This window comes from Pseudonaja textilis, chromosome 1 (assembly GCF_049901715.1).
Source record: "Pseudonaja textilis isolate UNSWEBS1 chromosome 1, rPseTex1.2, whole genome shotgun sequence".
Lineage (NCBI taxonomy): Eukaryota > Metazoa > Chordata > Lepidosauria > Squamata > Elapidae > Pseudonaja > Pseudonaja textilis.
In genome coordinates, this window is record NC_141990.1 from 271,211,547 (window position 1) to 271,236,205 (window position 24,659).

General features: G+C 38.2%; 1 protein-coding gene across 2 annotated transcripts in view; it reads left to right on the top strand.

The window, feature by feature from the left end:
- Positions 1–24,659, top strand: part of LTK (leukocyte receptor tyrosine kinase) — a 108,877-nt gene that overhangs the window by 63,312 nt on the left and 20,906 nt on the right. For both annotated transcript variants that reach the window (XM_087921789.1, XM_087921790.1), the window contains 12 exons: positions 3,657–3,758; positions 6,047–6,224; positions 7,233–7,383; positions 8,448–8,579; positions 10,402–10,558; positions 12,835–13,017; positions 13,592–13,690; positions 14,720–14,872; positions 16,150–16,260; positions 18,071–18,257; positions 18,609–18,699; positions 20,154–20,218. In XM_087921789.1, coding sequence (XP_087777915.1) covers positions 3,657–3,758; positions 6,047–6,224; positions 7,233–7,383; positions 8,448–8,579; positions 10,402–10,558; positions 12,835–13,017; positions 13,592–13,690; positions 14,720–14,872; positions 16,150–16,260; positions 18,071–18,257; positions 18,609–18,699; positions 20,154–20,218 — 1,609 coding nt within the window. The remainder of the gene's footprint in view (positions 1–3,656; positions 3,759–6,046; positions 6,225–7,232; positions 7,384–8,447; positions 8,580–10,401; positions 10,559–12,834; positions 13,018–13,591; positions 13,691–14,719; positions 14,873–16,149; positions 16,261–18,070; positions 18,258–18,608; positions 18,700–20,153; positions 20,219–24,659) is intronic.

Genomic DNA, 24,659 nt, shown 5'->3' on the forward strand with positions numbered 1-24,659 from the left:
AGTATTAAATAGCAACCCCATTTCTTTTCCTCTTGAAATCAGAATGTCTCTTCTGTGGTAATATTTTAATTAGCAAAATAATGTATATTCATACTAGTGCATGCCAACATTATGCGCCACTGAAATATGGCAGCAATCTATTGAATGTCTATGGAGATTCTCAGTCATCCAAGTCATGGTTGTACCAAAGGTGTTTTGTTTTTTTTTCCAAAAGTCAACTGAACTTTCTGGTTTTTCTTTGAAGACGTTTCACTTCTCAGAACTGAAGAAACTTCTTGGATGACAAGCAAAATGTCTTCAAGGAAAACTGAAGTCCAGTTGCTTCACCTTCTTGGGGCAACCTATTGAATGATAATTTGGTAGGAAATGGTGGTAGTACTGTCAGAGAAAAGGGGAAGGGAATTCCCCCATACCATGAAAAATGGACTCCATAACCCTAGCCCACTAGAGACATCTCTTCTGCCTTACTGCTGTACTTCCTGATCCTTCTGCATGTAAGACCTCCCCAAATCTCCACCCTGTGTTTGCACTGCACAAGAAGCTGAACTTGAACCAAGGAAATACTGTAAAAGTTATTCTGTGCAGTGGGCACAATCTTCAATTCTTCCCAACCTTTGGAATTTCTCCCCTTTTTCTGTGCAAGAAGCAACTCTACAGTGAAAAGAAAAAAAAGAGTGGAATATAAACAGGCTGCTGGGTTTTTAATTTTATTATAAATTACATTATAAACATACAAAAATAAACAGAAGTTATAAAATTAAGGAAAATAAGAGAGGGGGGGGATGCAATTATCTCCAAGTATTTTACAAAAGAAAAAATATATACAACTTCAATATTTTATTTTACATTTAATAACATTTCAGTTCAATTCATCCACTGTGGGAATTAGTGTGTTTTTATATTTTTGTACATATAAGATTCTCACTGCTGTCAACATATTCAATTTTATATTTATTTTAAGAATCCTCTGAATTAAACAAAAAATCTGGTCCCAGTATTTTTTGTCATAAATCTATCAGAGATGATAAAAAGTGTTCTCCTTAGCAGTTGCATTTCCAATATACATTTTTCACAATTTCTCAGATGTTAAATACAAACAATGTGTCGTCTTATTAAAAAAAAATCCAATTCTTTGCCCATTGGTTCATACAATGTTTAACATATTCATTTTTGAAATTCAGTGTCAACAACAGTTTATAAATCTTAGCAATAAATGTCCCTCATTGCCACACAACACAATTTTAAACTTGGTATTTGTAACATGGTTTTTCTTGTCCAGTTAAACCTTTCTTTTAAATCTAAATAGTGAACTAATATCAAATATGGGAGGTCCTTGGTCCTCTCTAAGCTTGGTTGTTTTCCTCCAGATATTTCATTACCCAAACAAGGTAACCTCATCAATGAGCAGTGATGATGTTACCTAGTTTGGGTAATGAAACATCTGCAAGAAAACAACCAACCTCAGAGAGGACCAAGGACCCTTCATTTCAACCCTGAGCTACAAATATTTTCCGTTATTAATGTCAAATATGCCCTTCCAACTCCAATCTTTCTTTCAACTTTAAATTTAGTTCTCCTTAGATAGGATATAATATCTCACTATAGATCCACCTGATTGGCATACATCTGATTAGAAAAGGCTGCTGTACAAGTAAGACAGCGTGTTTATTTTAAATATACCAGAATACATCGATAAGATGATATTCTAAAAAACATTCAGGTTCACTGATGCTCCCTGAATTTCTATGAGCTGTATTGTTTTCCTTCAGAGAAGAAGGCCGTTTATTCATCTCTTCTAATTCAATTACATTTTGGAGAAACCCAGCAGCTTTCTGTAATAAAATTACATCCTCCTTTTCCAAGAGAGATTTTGGAGATCCCTGACAGTTCCAATTGATTAATCAGGCAGAGTCTGAAGTCTGAAGATTTGGAGGAAGGAAGTGGAAGGAACAGGAAGAGAGGAAAGAGAGCTGGGAGAAAGCTTAATTTTCTTTTTGCTAAGATGGAAATATTCATTTCCTCGTCCGTTCCAGCTATTTAATTCATCTCCTTTCATTACAGAAAATGTTTTGTGGTTTGTATGAGTCAGAAGGAGTGGCTAAGGAGTTGAATGATGTTTTACTGCTACGGCTTGTGAAAATGCAGTTTTGATTAGCAGGCCCTCTTCTTCTTTGATAATCAATGCTTTTTTCTATTGCTTAATGTAGGTCCCTGATTAAAATTCTGGGTCCAGAATCTGTTGATTAGAAAATGCATTGTTTGCTACTTCCCACTTCAACTTATAATACTTCTACATTACTCTTTATCTTATAAGCTTTGCTGCTGAAAATCTCCTCTGTAGGGGCTGTGCATGAGCAGTAAGCAGCTGCTACAATTTGGCTTAATTTCTTCTTCTTAATTTCTTCTGTTAACAGATGCTATTCTATTCTGTTAACATCAAGTCAGCCATGATGTGCCCTAGATAGCAACTGCACAGGTTGCTGCCAATGCTTTCTTTTCTATGACTAGCAACCCATTTGGTCTGAGACCAGTTTGGAGAGAAGCATCCTTATTTCTTTCCAGCAGTGTCCATATTTTGACACAGATAGCTTTTGACTTGATGGTGGGATTTTACCTTGCCTGAACCTATCAACTGATAGCTTGTATAAAGGTGAAATGTAATTTGGCCCACCTCCAGCAACTTCAAAATTTAATCAGGTAAGGTCACAAAAAGAACTGGAGACCATCCTTTGATCTAATCCACAGGTTTCAAACTTGCCGTGTCACATTGCCATCATGTGACAGATCTTTGTGGAGCTTGGGGTGGGCGTGGCCTGCACATAATGCATCCAGCCCGTGGGCCACAGTCAAACTCCTGATCTAATCTATAAGATGCTAGGTTAGTGCAGTGGAACACAGCAGTACTTGACATTTAATATAATTGTTGAATAGTAACAGTAAACTAAAAGTAAAGATGATGAAGCGTAAGTGGGAACTTAGCTATACAGAGGCTAGGGAGGTAAAATGTGAAAAAAATGTAGGTAAAGCTTTAACAAATTCTCTGTTACTATTCAAAGGGGAAGGGGAATGAAAGAAGCTATGCCTTGCTGTCTGTATGAAATAATTAGCTTATAAGAACCAGCCATATTCAAATTGGCCTTCAAATTCAAGAGTGTAGACCAAGGATCTTCAAACTTGGCAAGTTTAAGACTTGTGGACTTCAACTCCCAGAATTCCTGAGTTAACATCACTGGAGGAGGAGTTCTGGGAGTTGAAGTCCACAAGTCTTGAAGCTGTCAAATTTGAAGACCCCTGGTGTATACTCTTTAAAAAAATTGCAAGCAAAACTCTCATCCAGTGATACAAATTAGATGTAATGAGAAGTATTAACATCATACATTGATATCTTGGCCAGCTCAAAGTCGACTCAACCTTCCTGAACACTATGAAGTGGTATATAAATGCTATTGCTATATACTGACTATAGAATCCCAGAAGTTCACTTGCCTAAGCAATTATCAGTAAGTCTAGGAACATAGTTGCATTATGACTGAGATAGTGAGAAAACCCTTATTATTTGAATTTGGTTCAGAAAAGGAACCTGTTTTTTCTTTCTTTTTAATCCAAACCCTTTCTTCTTCTGTCTTTTCATTTCACTCATTCGCAAATCCTGGCAGGAAGAAAACAAAGCCACACTGATGGAGATCAGCACTACTCACCGGCAATGGATAGATTAGATGAGCGTCTTTTTAATCCTTTGGAAGAGCCCCTTCTTTTAGGTAACTATCACTGTGTATCCATTTGTAATATTCATTTATAAGTAATTTATTGCTAAGATTTCTTCTCATAGTGAACTTATTATTCTCATAAAGCTAAATCCGGCATAATTACTGACATAAGGCTAAATCTAGGCATCGGAAATAAAGCAGCTTTTGAATAACATTGCAGTTATAGAAAACTACAGGAACTATTTCGATCCTTTAGACAGAAAGAATAGGATAATTCTTGAATTAATATTTTCTAATTTTCAGCCGTATTTCCTGTATTTCCTTGGCATAAGTAGTCTTGTGGGTAATATGTGGGTAGAATTGTAAAGAATAGGCCTACTGTAATTCTAATTCTCCCTTCGAATGTATAACTTTTTGTACTTATGGAGCAAGAAAGTTACAATATTTCTTTTACAAACGTGAATAGCAGAAAAATTTTCAGGAGTCTGACTGTGGTCCCTGAATTGGAACCATAATACAAGGCAAAAAAGTTTTCTATTTATTGATTAGCCCTTGGGCCATATCAAAGTGCAAAGTTCCAGAAACAAATTAAAATTTGATAAAAGCAATTTAAAATGAAATTGGAATAAAATATGATTTTAAATGAAATTGGAATAAAATACAGTCTAAAATGAAATTGGAATAGAATGCAATAGTTTAAGATATAAATAAAATATGATAAAATTAAGGCAAAAGAGTTAAATATTCCTGCTTGAGTTTCAGTGTGGATCAGAGGTCACATATCCCTCTGTTGTTTCTTTTCCAAATTTATTATTGACCTATATGAATTGAATTATGTCATGTTTGAATAATGCTTATTACTTTTTTATATCAATGACTTAATTTTGTTAAAAAGAAGTGGTATGAAATGCAGTTTATAGTTGTGTCCTCCCAATGAGATGGCTACTGAAATACATATATTTCTCAAAGTAGTTCCAGTTGTTGTTTTGGTTCAAAAATAACCAATGTAAGCAATATTTTCTTTCTTGTTTTTAATTTATTATGGTGAAACCCACAAAGTAGAAATTGATAGATTTTTATTAGGATTCTACCACCTTTCCGTTTTTTTATTTGATCATGCTCAACAAAGCTGCTACCATAAAGTCACTTTTGCTGAAGATCCAAAACATATATTTATTTTTTAACTAGCTTGCACATCAGCAAATTCAGAATCTTACATGATATCCAATGCCTTCTTAAGGGAGCCATTCTGGCTAAAATTTCACTGGAAACGAAATAAAAGAGAGCTTTAAGTGGAGCAAGAAAAAAAGCAGTTCTGATCCAAAGCTCCTCATAATGTCCAGTGCTGCTTCATTGCCATAAGTGATAGAGCCATTAAAACCACTGAAAGGCTATATCTTGTGATCTGATAGCTGCTGAAAACTTTTCGGTAGGAGAAAATAGAGTTGCACACTCATACATGTGGTTTATTTGGAAGGCATTTTTACAGTGAAAGGTACAGTAACACATAAAGATGTACACACTCTGTCACTGAGATAGTTAATGCTAGAAATGAGAAACTATTAGTAAAACATCCCCCAGAGGGGAAAGGACTTAGTAGGAAATGTGGTTGTTGCTATATTGTCTGGAAGTTTCTTACTACTGTATAAAAGTTTTTTACAGTATTTTTATATACATACATATATACATACATACCAGTGGTGGGATTCAAATTTTTTTACTACTGGTTCTGTGGGCATGGCTTGGTGAGCATGGTGTGGCTTGTTGAGCATGGCTTGGAGGGCATGGCAGGGGAAGGATATTGTAAAATCTCCATTCCCACCCCACTCCAAGAGAAAGATGCTGCAAAATCCCCATTCTCTCCCCACCCCACTAACCATTCTCCTGTACAGGGCAACAAAAGAAGACCCACCGATCAGCTGGGACTTGGAAGGCAGAGAATAGATGGGGGCGGGGCCAGTGAGGTGGTATTCTGAACTACTCAAAATTTCCGCTACCGGTTTTCCAAAGTACTCAAAATTTCATATATGTATCATTGTAGTTGTACTTTTAAAGTTGTAGCAACGTTTCGGCAGAATCTCATCTGCCATCATCAGGCTTCTGTATTGTGTTTGTCTGACATCTGAAAACTTAAGAAAACATGCACACACAAACACACATATTGTATAGTTGTAAAATTGTACACCATCCAGAATTATAAAATGGGCCAGTAAATTTAACGAACGAACAACTAGTAAGAAATCAAAAGCTGGACCTGGGCAGATAATAACACTTTTTTTTTGAGAAAGAAAGTGAAGTTGACATGCTAATCACAGCTCTGAATGTTTTTCTAACAATAGGGGAAACACCTGTTAATCTCTGGTGGTTTGCCACCTGTGGGGCTAGTGGGCCTCGTGGACCAACACAAGCACAGTGCGATAGTGCTTATCAAGACACCAATATGTCAGTGACGGTGGGAAAAGAGGGACATCTACAAGGGGTACAAATCTGGAAAGTGCCAGTATCAAACCGCTATACGTGAGTATCAGTGTGATGAGGTGAGGAAATAAGAATACTAAGTAGTCCTCGATTTACAACAGTTCATTTAGTGACCAAAGTTACAACTGAAAAAGTGACTTATGATTGTTTTTCATAGTTATGACCTGCATAACTACGCAGTTGCTAAGGGTCAACAACCGTAGTGGCATATACTCCATCCATCACATTAAAGATGGGCTGGATGTTTGTTTGTTTGTCTGTTTATTATTTTGTTAAATTGCCACCTATCTCACCGTGGAGCAACTCTAGGCAGCTTAATTAATGAAAAGGCGTGCAAAAAGAATTAAAATAATAGAACAATAAAGTAAACAGTGGCAAAGGAACGCAATGAGAATGCATCAATATGATAACAAAAAAGACAAATGAGTGGAGAGCAGAGAACAAAGGGAGTTGAATCTGCCATCAATCTAGCAGCCACCTCCAGTGTGGAACTCCCCCCATCTGGTCCAACTGGCAGAGCCAGGTCTTCAGACTCTTGCAGAAAGATAGGAAGGTGGGGGCAGATTTCAGAGGATAAAATGTTCCACAAAATGTAGGCGCTATAGCAGAGAAGACTCTTCCCCTGGATCCTGCTATTTGGAGTTCTTTGACCAACGGGATCCTAAGAAGGCCTTCAGATAACAGATAATAGATAATCAGAGTTGGAAGGGACCTTCTGGGCATCTAGTCCACCCCTCCACCCAAACGGAAGACCCTACACCACGTCTGACAGATGGCAGTCCAATCTCTTCTTGAAAGTCTCAAGTCATGGCGCTCCCAGAACTTCTGAGGGCAAGGTGTTCCATTGGTTGATTGTTCTCACTGTCAGAAAGTTTCTTCTTCTCTGCTGGCACAAGTAAAATGGGCTTGGCAGTTAGCCTGGGGATCAGATGGGGGAGCTGGATATCCCCTCTTTGGAGACAGGCCTGTGGCCGTGAAGAGTTCACCACCTTGGAGCCTCATTTTGAGCTGTAGAGTTTCTTCCTAATTGCTGTTACCCTTCTCCAGGATTTCAGCCTACGGAGCAGCTGGAGGGAAAGGAGCCAAGAACCACAACAAACGGTCCCATGGGATTTTTATCTCAGCTAACTTCCAACTGGAAAAAGATGAGCTCATCTACATGTTGGTGGGGCAACAAGGGGAAGATGCCTGCCTAAGGGTGAGGCCTGCACACTTTCTACTCCAAGCACTTGGTGTACTTTGAGGTTGTGACAAAAGGTTGATAAGATATTTCAGGAGCCAGTCTTCTCAATAATGATAGCTCCAAAATAAGAAATGGGTCTCAAAGGACTGCAAAGAGGGTTGGGTTTTTTTTTTTATGCTTAGCTTGAAGTTTTGTCATTCTTATTGTTGAGTTTCCAATTAATGACTCCTTTGCCGAACCTATAGACTGTTTTGAAATCTAATATTGATAAGTCTGAATGTATTTTAAACAATTGTTTTAACTGATACACTTGGGAGAGGAGGGAAATCCTAGTATATAAACAAAAGAGAGAAAATGCTAAAAGTGGCATTTTTGCCTAATGTGAAGAATAAATGAGCCCAAACTACATTCAGGATTTTTTTTAAAGTGCGTATTCTTTGCAGTAGTAAATAAATGGATTATAGGATTATAGAAGGAACAGATCAGACATCCAGCCCTTGCTTATCAATGGAGACCGAGTGGAGCAAGTGGCCAGTTTTAAGTTTCTGGCTGTTACCATAATAGAGGACCTGACCTGGGGTGCTCACAACATTGGTCAAAAGGGCCCAGCAGAGATTATACTACCTGAGACGTCTCAGAAAACAACAACTGAATGAAAAATTCCGATTGCTATAATTAATATGTTGGATCAGTTCTGATGAATCCTGGGTTCAGGTTCATATACAGTCACTGAAGCTCATTGGTTGATTTGGGTCAGGTGGCACGCTCAGTATTCCAGCTCCATTCACAAGTAATTCCTAGCACTTTAATCCCAATCTGGGATTTCCCCTACTTTATTCTCCTTAGCTGCAGAGGTCTACCATAGGTTTCCATCTGTAGTTAATCATAGCTCAGCATGGCATTGTGATACAACTAAAAAAAAATGACTTCCAGAACTATTTCATTGAGCTCCCTGAATAAGGGCAAAATCTAAATCTATCCACCAAATAAATCAAAGATTCATGGAGAAAGATTTTCAGCTGTCTGTGGATGTAAATAAAAATGTTCTTCAGATTTTAATTCTTTTTCTTCTCTTTCAGATTAACTATCACACTAAGCAGATTTGCCTGGGGGAATCTTCAGAAATTGAAGAAGAATACAAAAAAGCTCAGGGACTGACCAAATGGGCTGGAGGAGGGGGAGGGGGCGGAGGAGCCACCTATGTGTTTCGAGTAAGTGTTCATGTTCTTTTGCAAGCAGTTGCTAAGGACCACTAGCAATTATTTAGCAATAGCTAGCTATAGTTAGCAATATTTAAGGGCCAGTTGAAGCAGCTTCCCATCTGGAGAATATTTAAACATGGTGGCACAAACAAGATGGAGCTCTAGACCAGGGGTTGCCAACCTTTTAAACCTCAGGGACCACCAAACTCATAATTTTAAATCTCGCGGACTAGAGACCCTGGGAAAATCCCCCAAAAAGTCTGCAGGAAAATTTCCCACTCCGTTTTCCTACCGATCGATCGTTCTTTATTTGGGATTGCAGGATACTGTCTCCAGCTCCATTCTCAGAGGGAGAGAGAGACTTTTGGCTCATGCAAGGAAAGCAGCAGAAGCAGCTGAAGTCTTTCTTTCTCTCCCCCAAACTCTGCCAGAAATGAGTCTTTGCCGGCGCAGCCTCTTGGAACAGGATTGCAGGATCACAAAGACTCATTTCTGGCAGAGTTTGGGGGAAAGAAAGGAAGAGTTTTGCTGTTTTCCTTCTGTGCAGCCAAAAACAGAAGAAAGAAGCAGAAAGAAGCAGCCGGGTGGCCAGGCCAGGCACATGGGGCGAGTGGGGCAAGTTCCTCCCCTCCGCCCTTTCCCCCCTCCCCTCACTACCTCGTGTTGTTCGCAATGCAAGCAACACAAGCCTTGTGTTCCCATGCAGCTTGGATTAATTGCTTTAGGGGGTGCTTTGGGGATCACATTTCTCTGAGGACCACCAAAATTTTCTCATGGACCACCATTGGTCCCCAACCCATTGGTTGGAAACCACTGCTCTAGACAATGGAGAGAGTCATTGCAACAGGGGGAATATCAAAATGTTCATTGCTGGAATGCTTAGCAGCTGATAAATGATATGGCCCCGGATTGAAACTCCACCATGCAGCCCAAGACAATTTGAATTACAAATGATCCCTGAATTAACATTGTGTCTGTTACTGCCTTTTTCCTTTTTTTGTCCTTTTCTTCATTTTGAATGGTTTGCATCATAATCATTGCTGTTCAAAAAGTATAGAGGCAATTGGTAGCATACCAGTTTCATTGGCAAGGTCCTTCAAAGATTTCTGGGGTGGTTTGCTAAAATGCTGAGGTATGTTCAGTATGGACGTCCCAAAGGTGCTTTTTTCCAAGAGGCAACTGGAACTGCCTGGTTTTTTGTTGAAGATATTTCACTTTTCATCCAAGAAGCTTCTTCGGCTCCGATTGGATGGTGGGGAATGGAAGGATTTATACTCCTTGCAGACAGCTGGTCAGTTGCTTTCTTTTAGCAAGTCATTAAGGCCACCTGGAGGTTTATCTGTATCATCAGGGTCACCTGAGTGGTAAGGACTTCAAAGAAAAACCAGAAAGTCCAGCTGTCTCTTGGGGAAAAAAGCACTTTGGGGACAACCATGACCTGGATGACTGAGAATCTCCATAGATGTTCAGTATGGAACTTTAGGGCCTTTAATGTTGTTAGAGTTCCTCAGAAAGGGAGAATATTTTAAGCCAGATCAAACAAATGTTGGTCCCACAACAGCCGAGAGGCCATCACTTTTCCTAGCCCTTCCTAAACTTTGCTCTGGAAAACTTGAAATTACGCAATCTGATTTTAGAGGCGGGCGTAAGATGGTTCAAGAGTTACTGGCAACACTGCTTGCCTCTCGCGGCCAAAGAATGTCAGCTATTCCAGTCGGAGTTTTTATTTCTGTTTGGGCTTTTATTTTGTTTGGTGCTTGACTTTGAACCTTTGATGTTTCCTTAATGCTTCCTTGTGTGTGTGTATGTGTGTGTGTGATTTCTTGAGCAGCAGAAGGATGGAGCTTTTGAACCTTTGCTTGTTGCGGCAGGGGGTGGAGGAAAGGCTTATCTGAAGGCGCAAGAGAGCTCCCTGGACGATGCGTTCTTGGAACAGTATGTGAACAGCTCAGCCATACCTGGGGTCAATGGGAGAACTGGAGCAGCAGGTGAGGATCTGCTCTTGATAAGGGGCCAGCAGCTGAGCAAACAACATCTGTTGTATAATTATCTAAAGTGAAGATACTTCGCAGGAAATGAATTAGCATGACCCTTATATACTGTATGCTAATTTTACATTTGTAGATGCAAACTTAGGCCAGTTAGAACTTATTGTCATCTTGGGGCCTCGCTTGAAACACTTAAAAAAATACAAAGACTGAATGTTAAGCATTTGAAGTGTGCTGTATGAAGGCTAAGATTTATTTGTGGGTTACAATACGTGCAAATGCATGCAATATTTTTCATAATCTGAAAACTTTTGCAAAAATAGTTATGCTTAGTAGCCTTTGAGATGCTCGTGAGTTCTTTTTATTGTCATTGTCTTTTCCATTTAACTCTGAAATTTCCTCTTGGCATTATTTCCAGCTCTTTTCCCAAATTGGTTGCCAACTTTTGTGTTTGTGCATGCCCAAGAAGGTTTCCAGTTTGCCATTCTTTGTTGGTGAAAATCCTGGTATCTTAGCTGTTTTTATGCATCCCCCTAATTTTTGCCCTATGAAGTAGGTTGGGTCAAGAGAGAATGTCTTGCTCATTACCCCTGAATGCAATGCCTAGGAGAGAATTTTCCAAATGAAGTCCAAGGCATCGATTGTTCTCCATGTGTACAATTCTTTTTCAGACCATTGATATACTCACCCAAGTTTTCTGTTCTTTGTCACTGTCCTGAAAATTTCTCTCCTCACTGGGCAATTAAACTTAGAAAAAAAGCTTCCTTCAGCACCAAAGAAAGCATTTCTTTAGCTTTGTATGAGAAAGAAAATATTCAGGGGCCATCACAGCACACACGGAACTAGATATGAACTCTTCCCTCTCTGTCAGAAAATTCCTCAAATTAGATTGCAAGGAAACTTAGAAAAATAACTTTGTAAAGTTATGTTTATTTTCCTATGCTTTATTATCCTTGGTAATGTGCAATTTAGCTTGCTACGTTGGGATTTTCTGACGCTTGTAGCACTGGGGAAAGATGATTGACCCTGACCAGCATAACAGCAGTTGTCCAAAAAAAGAATTAAGCTTTAAAAAATGTTCTTGGAAGTAGATTCAAGGAAGGCCCATTTGAATGCTTCGCAATCTTCATGATTGTTGATGTTTGGCACTGGAAATTGGAGGAGCAACTAGGCCCACTATAATCTACATTATAAAATCCAATTGATTGTGATATGGCATCAGATGGATACCCATACCCATATACAGATATCAAATAAAAAACTTTTTAGTGCCTTTATTGGTCATTCAGATAGGTGCAACCTAGATGTAGTAGCCTTAAGGAACAATAGCCCTACCTAAAACTTTCATGGACTATAGAGGTAATATATGAAAGTTTTAGGCATGGAAATTAATAAGTTGGGTAATAATTGGAAAACTAAGTTAAAAATAATTATATATCACACACACACGTGTGTATGTGTGTGTGTAGTTTACATTTCTATATTATATATAATGTATGTGGGGGAGGGAGAGAAAGAGAGACAGGGATAGGGACTCAGCTGGTTTGGGCCAGTTTGGGTGAACCGGATGTTAAATCTAGAGGGTAAAAAATGACCCTTCCAGAAGTCCAGAAATGGGCCTGTTTCTGGCTTCTGGAGACCTTCTGGAGCCCGGGGTGGAGACTGTTTTTGCCTTCCCAGAGGCCCAAGGGAAGACTCCGGACTCTGGGGAAGGTGAAAAATGGCCCTCCTGGAAGTTCTGGTAAGCCACGCCCACTATAGCCACGCCAACCCAGCAACCAGGCAAAGAACCGGTTGTTGGGATTTTTGAATCCCACCCCTGAATGTAAACTATATTTTTTTCATTCCTTTAATCGTATCAGGTGCAAGCAACCTGATCTACATATAAAAGGTTCAAGTTGACTATTTTATTATATTCTACCTATAATATAAGACTCTCCCCAGACTGCCTGACTTCTCTTGGGACAGATAAGGTCCCATGGAATTTAGGAGAGGTCAGCCCTAAGTCTCCTGCAGCTGCACAAAGACTCAAGGCTAATTCCCCATTTGATCCCTCCTTCTTGCCTAGCTGATAGTTTTCCAACAAATGGAACCCCATAATTTATGGCACAGAGATTGTGCAGTAGCAAAATATTGGAAATAGGTTATAGGTGTTTACATTAATGTTTATTAATTTGTTTTTTTTAATGTATATGCATTTGTATCTATTTATGAGTTCTAACTGATGTGCAATTTCTATCTGTGAATATTGTTATCTTTCTCTTCAAATTGTACAGGTGGAGGTGGTGGTTGGGAAGGTATTGCCCAGTATCCCTGGGCTGGAAAATCACTTCTGGAAAGTGGAGAAGGTGGTGAGGCCTGCCAACAAGCATTAGAGAAACTCCAGTGGGCCACTTCTGGTGGTTTTGGTGGTGGAGGAGGAGCCTGTACATCTGGTGGTGGAGGGGGAGGCTACAAAGGTATAAAGCTTAGTTTATATCAGGTGGAACCTTCATTTTGTTCCAAAATTATTGTGTTGCCCCATGTCCAGGACATCCACTATAAAAAAGAACTGGAGAGAGTTATATCTAAAAAAATATGATTTCATATTATCTTATCAACCTGTAGAACATTATCTATCTCTACAAATTTAGTTCTCATCATTGATAGTGTCAAAGTAAACAATGTATACTTGCATTCATAGCCGATGTATTTTCCATTTCTGTTAAACTGCTAGGAGCATATTCCCAGTAATGTTTTATCATTTGAGAAAGTGAAACCCATAAAAACTTGAGGGTGTAGCAAATCTGAATATGTATTTGCCACATTTCTCCAGGAACTCAAATAGCACATTTAGAATGAAGGCACGACATTCTACTAAAACCTGTTCAGAACCATAGAATAAAAACTATTTGCAGCACAAATTTCAGGAGAAAAAAACAGCAATGTGATTCTAACATTGAAATTTAAAGATTTTAGTTTGGCTCACTTGGCAACTAGACAACCTATGGATCCCTGTAGCCTGCTAAATATGTCTCTTGGTTCTTTTTATAGGTGGACATGCTTCTGAAAAAGATGACATTACAGCTGATGGGCAGCATGGTGTTTCCTTTGTGAACCCAATTGGGGAGATCTTCTTGAGCCCTCTGGCAGGTCAGATATAGCCCCACAGTGATATGGACCTTATCATTTATCTTGTCCCTCCAGTATATTGTTTCATTCACATGTTCCTTTCGTATCCACTCTCAGGACAAGGGGGGGATTAGGAAGATTAAGGGAAGCATGGAAATTCCACACCACATAAGAATGATGCCCTTTATCTGTGAACTCTACTATATCAATATAATAGAATCATTTTTGATGGCATTATCCAAACAGATTAAAAATGTTTTCAGTTCTTCTGACACATTAACACGTCACAGCATGTATGAAGTTCAAATTCAGTCACCCCAGAAGCTGTTTATGCAGTTTTGTGTCAATGTGGCAGTTCTGACAGCAGCAAGTGCTGGCATGCACAAAAGCTCCAGAATTGGAATTATTTTCCATAGTAAATATATTTTCCCTGGGTTGGGAACATACACTTCTTGATTTAATAAAAATAAGGTAGAATTCCATACTTAATGACTAAAGGTTTGTGCATGGCATGGATTTTTTTTCAATTAGAATGCACTTTAGAATGCTCTTCAGTTAATGAAACTTACTGCTGTAATTAATATATTCATATTTAAGAGGCCACAAGCTTTTCCCCCCCTGTTCAAATCATACTGGAAAGCCAGTATGGCAGGCTGGCTAAGGAATTCTAGTACCTGAAATTCAAACATTTTTACGATGCTGAAGTTGAAAAAGTATGCTAAAGTATCCGTGGCAAATGACCAACCATTGTTTGACAATATTTAAATAAACCCCACTATGTGGCAGCCTATTCTACTGATTGATAGCTTATATAGTCACTAATCGAAACTAATGTGTTTGCCTACCATAGTTGGTTCTGCTTTGAAAAGATATTCTTCTGTAGCCTTCAAGATATGTGCTTATTATTTATCAGATAGTCGGCAAAAGATACTTATGATTGGAAAAAACATATAGATAGAAGATCTACTGAGGAAATGCCCCTTCTTCCTTCCTTCCTTTCAGAAACATTTGAACTATAATTTCCATCTTTTCCTTCTTTTCCTCCTTTAGTTATGGAAAGTCACGGTGAAGTAGTCATTGAAGTCTATGTGAATTGCAGCCATTGTCAATCAGGTATCTGCAAGCAACAGGCTGGCAGTCACCTAGCTATCTGCATTTGTGCAGCTGGGGCCATCTTGGCTAATGACAACGTTTCCTGCACAGGTAAAATATGAAAAAGAGCTTGCAAACGAAAAGTTCTATTTCTTGCTTTCCCCAAGCTTCACCGGGATCAGATCAAAGAAGCAATGACCAGTCATCCCTTTTCCTCTAAAATTATACACTAAACTATTCATTTTATTTATGTTTTGTTATATGTATTTATTATTATTTTATTTAATATAAATGGAAAGCTATCTCAACAAATGACCGTATTTTTTATTTATATCCTGCCTTTATTATTTTTACAAATACCTGAAGGCAGTGAATATATCCAGCACACTTTCCACCTCCTATTTTCCCCACAAAAACAAACCCTGTGAGGTCAATTGGGTTGAGAGAGAGTGTGATTCTGTATTGTTGCATTCTAACTGTTGTAAGCTACTTGTGGCTCTGAAGCGGTAGCATCTAAACTTTAAAAGTAACAACTATTAATAGCAAATAGACCTTTATTTTGATACTTGGGTTAGACCAACACATCCTGGAAGCTCATCTGCTTTACTGGGTAGGAGTCATCAGCTGCCCTGCTGTAATGCCGGTTCCCTTCTCCCTCCCCTCCCTTCCCAACCCCTTTCTTGCCAGCCCTGCCACTTGAAAGGGACTTTAGAGGTCTTCTAGTCCAACTCCCTGTTCAAGCAGGCAATCTTATATCACTTCAGACTTTCCATCTTTTCTTAAAAACCTCCAGTGATGGGGCATGCACAAGTTCTGAATGCAAGCCATTCCACTAGTCAATTGTTCTCACTGTCATGAAATTTCTCCTTTGTTCTAGTTTGCTTCTCTCCTTGATTAGTTTCCACCCATTGTTTCTTGCCTTGCCTTCTGGTGCTTTGGAAAATAAGTTGACCCCTTCTTCTGTGTGACAGCTCCTCAAATATTGGAACACTGCTATCATGTCACCCCAAGTCCTTCTTTTCCCTAAACTAGACAAACTCAATTTTATTAATTTATTATAAAATACTACAGCATAATAAATAATTATTTATTATAATTAATTTATAAATTTATTTATACTATTGTTAGTTCATCTACAGCCCATCCTTGTCCTCTCTACATTATATCTAGTAATTTGGGAACACAATTTTGCTCCCAGTTTTTCTTCTTTCAGTTTTCTATCACAAGGAATTGGCTACATTCTGTTTATGAACTTCTTCTTAGATGTTAGGGTGGAAAGGAATTACTGGACTAGACTCTTGCTCTAATCTTGTGCTTGAGCTTTTTAAGAAACCCTGTTTAAAATCCTAAACTGAAATCTAAATGTTTACATATCGTGTTTTGTCTAGTTATCCGGGAACTGATTCCAGAAGAGCACTTGCCTCTTCCATTCCTCTTGACAGTGATTGCTGTGATTGTGGTGCTTGTTGTGATTCTCACTTGTGGTAGCCTATCAATTGGTAAGTTGCATCTGCTATATTTTGTGCATATCTGAATTCATTTGTTCACATCTCTGGCCCTTTTCAAGGATTTATGTAGGATCTTGGGAAGGAAGGTTGAAAAACTAGAGATGGGGTCTGTACAATAAATAGTGCTTTGAATACAGATTAGTACTTAATAATGTTTTGTTTGTGTTAGAGGATGAGGACTGCGATGAGGGGCAGTTTTGTAGATTTTTCCTTTCTGTGCAGATTGCTGTGGCTTTTTAAAAAGTTTCTTCAGAGAACCATTAGAACCACAATGGAGATAGTGGGAGTGTATGCATAAAAAGAATCAGAATGAAGAAAATCTATCTTCTTCCACCAATAGGAGGTTCCCACTGGATCTCAATTCTTTTCATGTTTGAAAACATGTTTGGATCCACCCATCATGATTGTGGGAGAATAAGGTGAACACTTCAAAGGAGCATGATCAGCTTGCTTTCACACGGAGCTACTGTCTCATTGAACTACTAGATTTTTAAAAAGTAATAATGAACTAAGGATTCCTAAAACAGTAAATTGATTGACCAAAGATAGACTTACACATTAAACATTTTGTTTGAAACAAGGGAATGGAATAATTGAAAGCATGTGAAGTTTCCTGATTTGTTCACAGTTTGTTAGTGTGAATAGGACAGTTGTGATGTTAGACAAGTTGGCTATTTAAAGCACTATGTTAAGTATCACGGAAGGACAGAACATGACTAGTTATTTACTTTGTAATTTCTACATTTTCATTCTAAGAGATGATACTAATGGGATTTCCTGTTTTATATGCCAAAATAGTTGGCTTTATATCATGCATTTTGATATGGATCCAGGAGATGTTATTCATTGCATCATGCAGAGGGTAATTTTAAAAAATTGCCTTGTTTTTTATTTTAATATTATAAAATGTCCAGTGAATCAAGGTGATACTTTATTACTCCATTTGGGATGAATGTCATTCAAAACCATGTGGGGAAACATGGTTTGATTTTCCAACTAATCCAAAGAGATTCAACATTTCAGTGGACATAGAAGTTAGTAAGACAATAGCTATGATATATAATATTTGTGTCTGTGTCTCTTTTTCTCTCTTTGTATGTTTCACACTGATGGGTTTTTCATCTTACAGTCTTTTTTTGATGAGTAAGGGAAATAATTCATCTGTAGTTAAAATCTCATCTTTGGCTTTCAAGCCTAGGCAAATGTTTTAGAAGAGCTTTCTGATTAAATAAGCAAACATGCTTTTCTTCTAAAAGGAGCTACTTAATGTTTAAATCCATTTGCAGCCTTGTATGTATTTCTGTGTGGTATATTTAATCTACCATCTGCTTCACAGTCCCCTTTCAAGTCACCCCTGAGAGTTCTGTTTGTGAAGGCTAAATGTTGAATACAATGTGGGTTTTTTCCCTGAATTTTTTGCTTCACCCTGATAGGAAAAGGTTTGTATTTTGAAGCTTGCCATTATACCATATTATACCAATTTCTTAAGCAACCAGGAATCCACAGTTTACTGAAGAATTAGAACTATTAAAAAGTGTAATATTTGGGTTATTCCTTTCACCAATATGACTATCTGCTCTTGACCAGGTCACAGTCTAAAAATGTTTGTATGTTGCCTGATCAGTTAAAAAAGCTAACACAATTCTGCAAAAAAAAATATTAACAAAATTTAAAAATACTAACAGAGAAGTAAGTCTAAAAAATTTGAGACAAACATTCTGGAATGTTATTATATCTGTCGTCCACATGGCTTAATTTCTTCTCTTTTCTTCTCAGATTCTCATTCATGTTTTCTTTTCAGTTTATCATCGAAAGAAAAAGATGCCAGAAGGAACCAGATCCCATCTACAGAATCCAGATTATAACCTAAGCAAAATCCGTACTTCTACCATCATGACAGATTATAACCCCAACTACAGCTTTGCAGGAAAGACGGCCACTTTCAGTGAACTAAAAGAGATTCCACGAAAGAATATTTCTCTACTTCAGTAAGATTTAGCTGCACTGTGCTCTTGCTAGCATTTGGACATACAATTTTAATTGTAGTGCGGGAAAGAAAGCCTGAATTCAGTGAGAGAGCTCTAAATCCAAGCAATTGTTTTGTGGGAAAACGCTAATGAAAAGCTACTGCTATCTGCATGCATGTTTTGTCAACAATGCTTGATACACATGTGCATGCACACACACACACACACACACACACACACACACACACACATAATATAATTGACATTTCCAATGGTTCCTGGAGCTTTCAACTTTTTGTAGTCAGAAGTGTTTGCTTGGTGTAGATACAGAAAGTAAGTGAATGTGCATTTTTGTTTTCTCACTCCCTTTAGGGAACTTGGACATGGGGCATTTGGTGAAGTTTACAAAGGAACAGTGGTAGGAATCACAGGAGATTCCAGTCCTCTACAGGTGGCTATCAAGGTTAGTGACTTCAGCTAATATTAGCTAAGTTTGACTCTTGATAACTTCATGGACGCATCCATGTTGCTGGGTACCTATTGCCTTCTTCTGGGATTTTTCAAAACTTTCTATAGTGGCCTTTAGTAGTCAGATTTCATGGAAAATGTCTTATCTAAGAACTAACCATATCTGATCCTTCTTAGTTTTTTCAAGACCAATTATGCTTAGCTAGACAGTACTACCTATCATCACAACTAATGACTTTTTGTGATGACCCAGGGTGGGATACAAAATAAACACAGTGACAAAAAACAGGTGAAGCTCCTTTTATTCCTTCATTTTGCTTCCAAACTCCAAATATCCTTGACTGGAGACCAAAAATTCCTACACAAGCAGTTACAAGAAGGAAGAAATGCCATTTAAATTATAAAGAGTAAAAAACAACACAAACCAGGCAAGATAAGAGCTTGAAGATGTCCACAGATATCAGAATACACACTGGGAAGGACGCCAAACTTAGAGAGGAACAATAAACTAGAGATATTTCCACACTTTCTTTCCAGCACTCACCCGTACGCATGTCCATCCTCTTATCCAGTTGTCACATCTGCAGCCCATGAAGAGGATCAAGGCCCTCTCCTCCCCAGTAGACTATGTCTCTGCCCTAGGATGGATAGGGGATGGGCCTGGGTCCTTCTCTGACTTCCCAGCCGGCCTCTGCCCTTCCCCAGCCTCCTCCACAACCTTCGGAGCCACACTTCCACTCCCTGTCGGCTGTTCCTCCTCTCCCTCAGAGTCAGTCTCCACCAGGGGCATGACACTTTTACATTCTCTTTATGGTTTTTTTATTTCTGAAATGTTGTCTGATGTTTCCATTATTACAAACATCTGAGCATCTTACAAATAACCATAGCACAGTGCACCAAAATGCAATATCCGCTTTCCTAAACAGTTAAAAGAACAGAAGCGATTAAAACTGATGAGTATGTTTGATAAAAAGTATAAATAAACAGGGCATGCTTATCTGACATCAAAAAGATATAAAAAGTAATGCTAATGAATTATTTAAGGAGGACATTTCCAAATCAGGATGGCATCAGCAAAAAGATCCTCTCTATTCCCATTCAACTCTGTTTTCCCCCTTTAATTACTCCTATATTTGTACCATTGTGCTCTGAATTGGAAGGTAAATGGTGGCAAATAATGAACATCTCTGTGTGTTATATCTTCCATATCAGGAGCGTTTAGTTGACATCAATTCTATAATCATGTTTTCAGGATTTGTTTTAAATGATTTAGTCAAACCATTGGGTTTCAATTGAGTTTCAACTTTGTTAGTTTTCGGGTGAGAAGCAGCATAAATTAAATACAACCAAAGTGTTGTTTCAATAAACTAGAGTTCTGCCTTCCCATTTTCTCCTGCTAGTAAACTTCCTTTGCAATTGGATTCATGTTTTTCTTTTTCATTTTTACAGACCTTGCCAGAAATCTCCTCAGAGCAGGATGAGATGGATTTCCTAATGGAAGCACTGATAATCAGGTGCATTTTGAAACTTTCTTCTTAGACAGGATTGTAGGTTAACATGGTGAACAAGATATAACTAAGAACACATTTCAAGAGACTTAATTTGAATTCTAGCAGGATAAATTTTAAAAAGAAAGTAATAAGGTATGCATTATACAAGCCACACGTCACTAGTTCTGTTCCAGAACTGGTAGTAGAGCTTTTAAGAGTGTTCCTATAGAAATTCTAGCTTCACAGTGTCCTGAAAGAAGCTAGTGAGCAAAAACTTGCAGGCTGCTGAAATCTAGTTTTATATATTGACAGTGCAATTCTGACTTACACTCATTCAAAGTATGTACATACTGAGGACTTCTGGTAGAGACGTGACAAATTACACATCTCTAAAAGAGTAGAGGCGACATTGCAGTGAAATTGGTGACCAGATATAGTTTTTATGGCCAGCCAAACCTCTCTGGGTAACATTAGAAAAGGCTGTTGTTTTGACTTCTTTAAAGAAGACATGATAGAACAATTTGATCTCAGGAGACTACAAGAAACCAAAAGGAAATAAAGATTACAATGAAAGAGGAAGAATATTTAATTTGTCTTACACAGAATGGAGCAAGTCACTTTAATATTGGATGTGTTGGAGGATATTTTTGAATACTGGATCCAAAAATTAATTTTAGGAATATCTGCCTCTATAGATAAACTATGTTTAAAGGATGTTATGGAAGAGGAACAAGTTTTACTGGACAAGATTGAGACCAATTTGAAAGTGGATTCAAAAATGACAAGCTTTAAGAATAAAGATACTATACTGGATTTGCAAATGAAACCAGCTAATGTCTTAATAATTACAAGGGATACACAAAAGGCAAACCAAAAGAATGATTTGGATGACTCTCCTGTACTGGATTTACAGAAGAGACTTTTCAAAGTTCTGAAGGATTTGTGAAAAGGGACAAAGAAAAAAAATGAAAACTAAACAAAGTCTAGGACATGATTTGAAGGGATTAAAAATCAAGACTGTTAAAAATAAAAGGAAATAATATAAAGTGGATTTATTTGATCAAGGTTAAAACTGATATCTTGTTATTTCTGATAACCCTTCATGGATTTTTGCTGATCAAGACTAAATGAGGAGGTTTGAAGGATCTGTTCATAGGTAAAAGATCATCTGCTGTATTTTAAGAGAAGGTGATAAGTTCTTAAAATTGTTTATACTTTTGTGATAGGGAAGTCTTTCTTTATATACTATATTTCTTTTTGTTTGTTATACTTTCACTATTATAGTTCTACTATTTTCTGTTCTATTTTTTCTCTTTCTCTCTCTGCACATTTCATTTTTTTCATTTTATTTTTGTAATTTGTATTAGTTTTCATTGTACTACTGCAATCTTCAGTACAATTATTATTAAAAATCAAAATATGTACATATCATCTTTTATTTCCAGTACATGACTTTTAGATACTGGGCAAAAGTTATTTAATACTGAGGGGGTCCAGAGATGACTTCTTAGATAATATCAATATGACCACTGCTAATATATTTCTTTCAAAAAGTCTAATGAAGTTCCTTTGGGAACTTCAGCCATCCTTAGTAGAGACCCACCTAAGTAGCTAGTTGGACATCTTCTTCCTGTCCTTTTGAATTCAAGAACCATTACTTTCATGTATCATCATATGGGGAAGGATCAGCTAGTTGATTTCATTCCTTCGGGGCTTCTTTGAAGTAATTCTTTTAGCAGGCTATAAAAAGGTGTCTACATGAGAGTTGCAATATAAACATGAATGCTCACACAAGACAGTGCTAGAACACGAGTCACTCCCAGATAGGTGCCACATGCAGAGAATATACTCATGTAAAAGGATTGGACTGGTCAGCACTGGACACCTTCCTCATCTCTACATGTTATTAGTTACATATTTTAATAGATGTCAGTAGCTATTTAATCACACTGTATTCAGGTCTCCTTTTAATTGGGCTCAGGATTCAGTAAGTGCCCATCTAGTTTTGTTGTCAATATTAAATGTTTTGCCACTGCTTTCTGCTAAGATTTTTTTTTTTAACTTCCCAATTCCTGATTGTCTTGTATCCAAATATTTTCTATATGTGACTTTGCTTAGCTTTTCAAGGTAATTCTGGTCAGAGACATCTTCTCCACCTAGGCAGTGTTATTTCTGTGGCACTTAGGGTATAAAGGAAGAGTTCAGAAAATGGAGTATAAACATTACCATTACGCAGAGCTCCTGCCTACCATGCTGACTGGGAATTGTTGGATCTACAGACCAACACATCTTCAGGAACTGGCTATAGTATTTCCAATTAAAGTTGGAAAATAGCTTGAAAAAAAGAGGTGCTTCAGCATCCCAGGAGAACCCAAAGACTGAATTAATTCTTCATGACAGACAGTTTCAAAATTGTACTCCCCACGCACCCACACACACATCCACACACTTTTTTTTAATAGAAATGAGACACATCTTTAGGAAAATTCCAGCAGGTTTCTGCACATCAGAAAAGTACCTAGATTTATAGCTATAAGCTGATCAGCTTTAATTGCTATCTGCCTCTCCCTAAATGCGTGGCATGAAAAACATTCCTAGAGCCATTTGTAAGAGATTGCTTTCCTCTTTGGCTCCGACAAGTGGCTGAGACCCAACAGAGATGACAGCATCCCTTCCAAATGGAAGGACTTGTGCATACTTGCATTTTTTAAAACATGTGTCCAGTGGATGCTTTCAAATATGTCCTTATGGTTATCTATTTCCAGCTTTCAAGAAAACGAGACATTATCCAATTAAGTGGCAATGGAGTATTCCTTTAATTATTCAATGCTGAGCAAGTGTATCCTATGTTATAAGAAAAATTAATGCTTTTTAAAGTTCCTGAGTTTAAAACACAAATTCCTAAGTCTGGAATATACAGGATGCATTTATTGAAGACAGGCCACACCAGCTGCAAGGAAGGGAAGCTTCAGAAATCATAGCCAAAACAGGATTGGAAAATGATGGTTTTTTTGTCCTCATGATTTTTTTTTCCTTGTTTTTCTCAGGACTGTTCTCCCAAAATGTGCCTTTGTCAGCTTAGTTTTCTTTTCCCCTCTTCACCATCTCTCCAAATAACACTTTTAGAAATAACATTTCTAAAAGGAATATCTAAAAGCACTTCTAGACAGCTGGTTTCATATGAATCCTGAATCAGAACAGGACTGAAAGAGCCCTTGGAGGTCTTCTAGTCCAGCCCCCTGCTCAAGCAGGAAACATCCCTGCCCTATACCATTTCAGACAAGTGACTGTCCAGTTTCTTCTCTAAAACCTTCAGTGAAGAAGCATCCACAGCTTCTGAAGGCAAGCTGTTCCATTGGTTAATTGTACTCACTGTTACGAAGTTTCTCCTCAATTCCAAAGGTTGCTTCTCTCCTTGTTTAGTTTCCGTCCATTGTTTCTTGTCCTGCCCACTGATGCTTTGGAAAATAAGTTGACCTCCTCCTCTTTGAGGCAGTCTCTCAAATACTGCAATCCTGCTATCACGTCCCCCGACTCCTTCTTTTCTCTAGACTAGTCAAACCCAAATCCTGCAAACGTTCTTCATATGTTTTAGACTCCAGGCCTTTCATCGTCTTAGTTGCTCTTCTTTGCACTCTTCCCAAAGTCTCAACATATTTTTTTTTTGTGATGTGGTGACCAAAACTGGATGCAGGTATGCTCTTACTGAGGCTTTATAAAGCGATATCCCATAACAAACTTGATCTGTCCCCATAACCCTTAGTAACAACTGCTTCATGAATGAAAGTCTGAGGGCTGAGGTCTTAACAGTTTATTGCAGCAAAGTGGAGGTGCATGATTGATATGTTACCCTGTTGGCAAGAAAAACTTTCCTGAAAGCTGATGAGGAGGGAAGTTCTGCCAGATGGCTAGAGTCGTGGGTTTAGCAGTCTGTTAGAGCCTGACCAATGGGGTGGCTGGGGGACTTCTGCTTTTGCCTTACTGATAAGACCCTACCCATCCCTCGATTACCTGCAGTGACTACCTGATCCATGAGAGTAGGATGATAGCAATACTGCCTATCTGAGAGGTGAAAGTATGACTTCCATTATACTCTGTCCCAGTAGTGGGATTCAAATTTTTTTACTACTGGTTCTGTGGGCATGGCTTGGTTAATGCAGCAGGGGAAAGATACTGTAAATCTCCAGTCCGAGGTGGTATTTGCTCCTCTGGTTCTCCAAACTACTCTGTCCTCTCAGATCCCCCATGTAACAAGCTAACACACTGCACTGGTGGATGAAACTGGTTGAAACAAAAGGATACTCTCCCATCAACAAGTGTTGCTCCTCTGCGCAATCTGCCAACCCATGTTACACAGAGGATATGGGAGGGAAGAGTAAACATTACTTCAAAGCGTCATAAAACCAGGCATCCTGTTTGTCAGCCCCTACCCTCTGTGGATGACTGCGGGGAGTGGAGTGTGCCC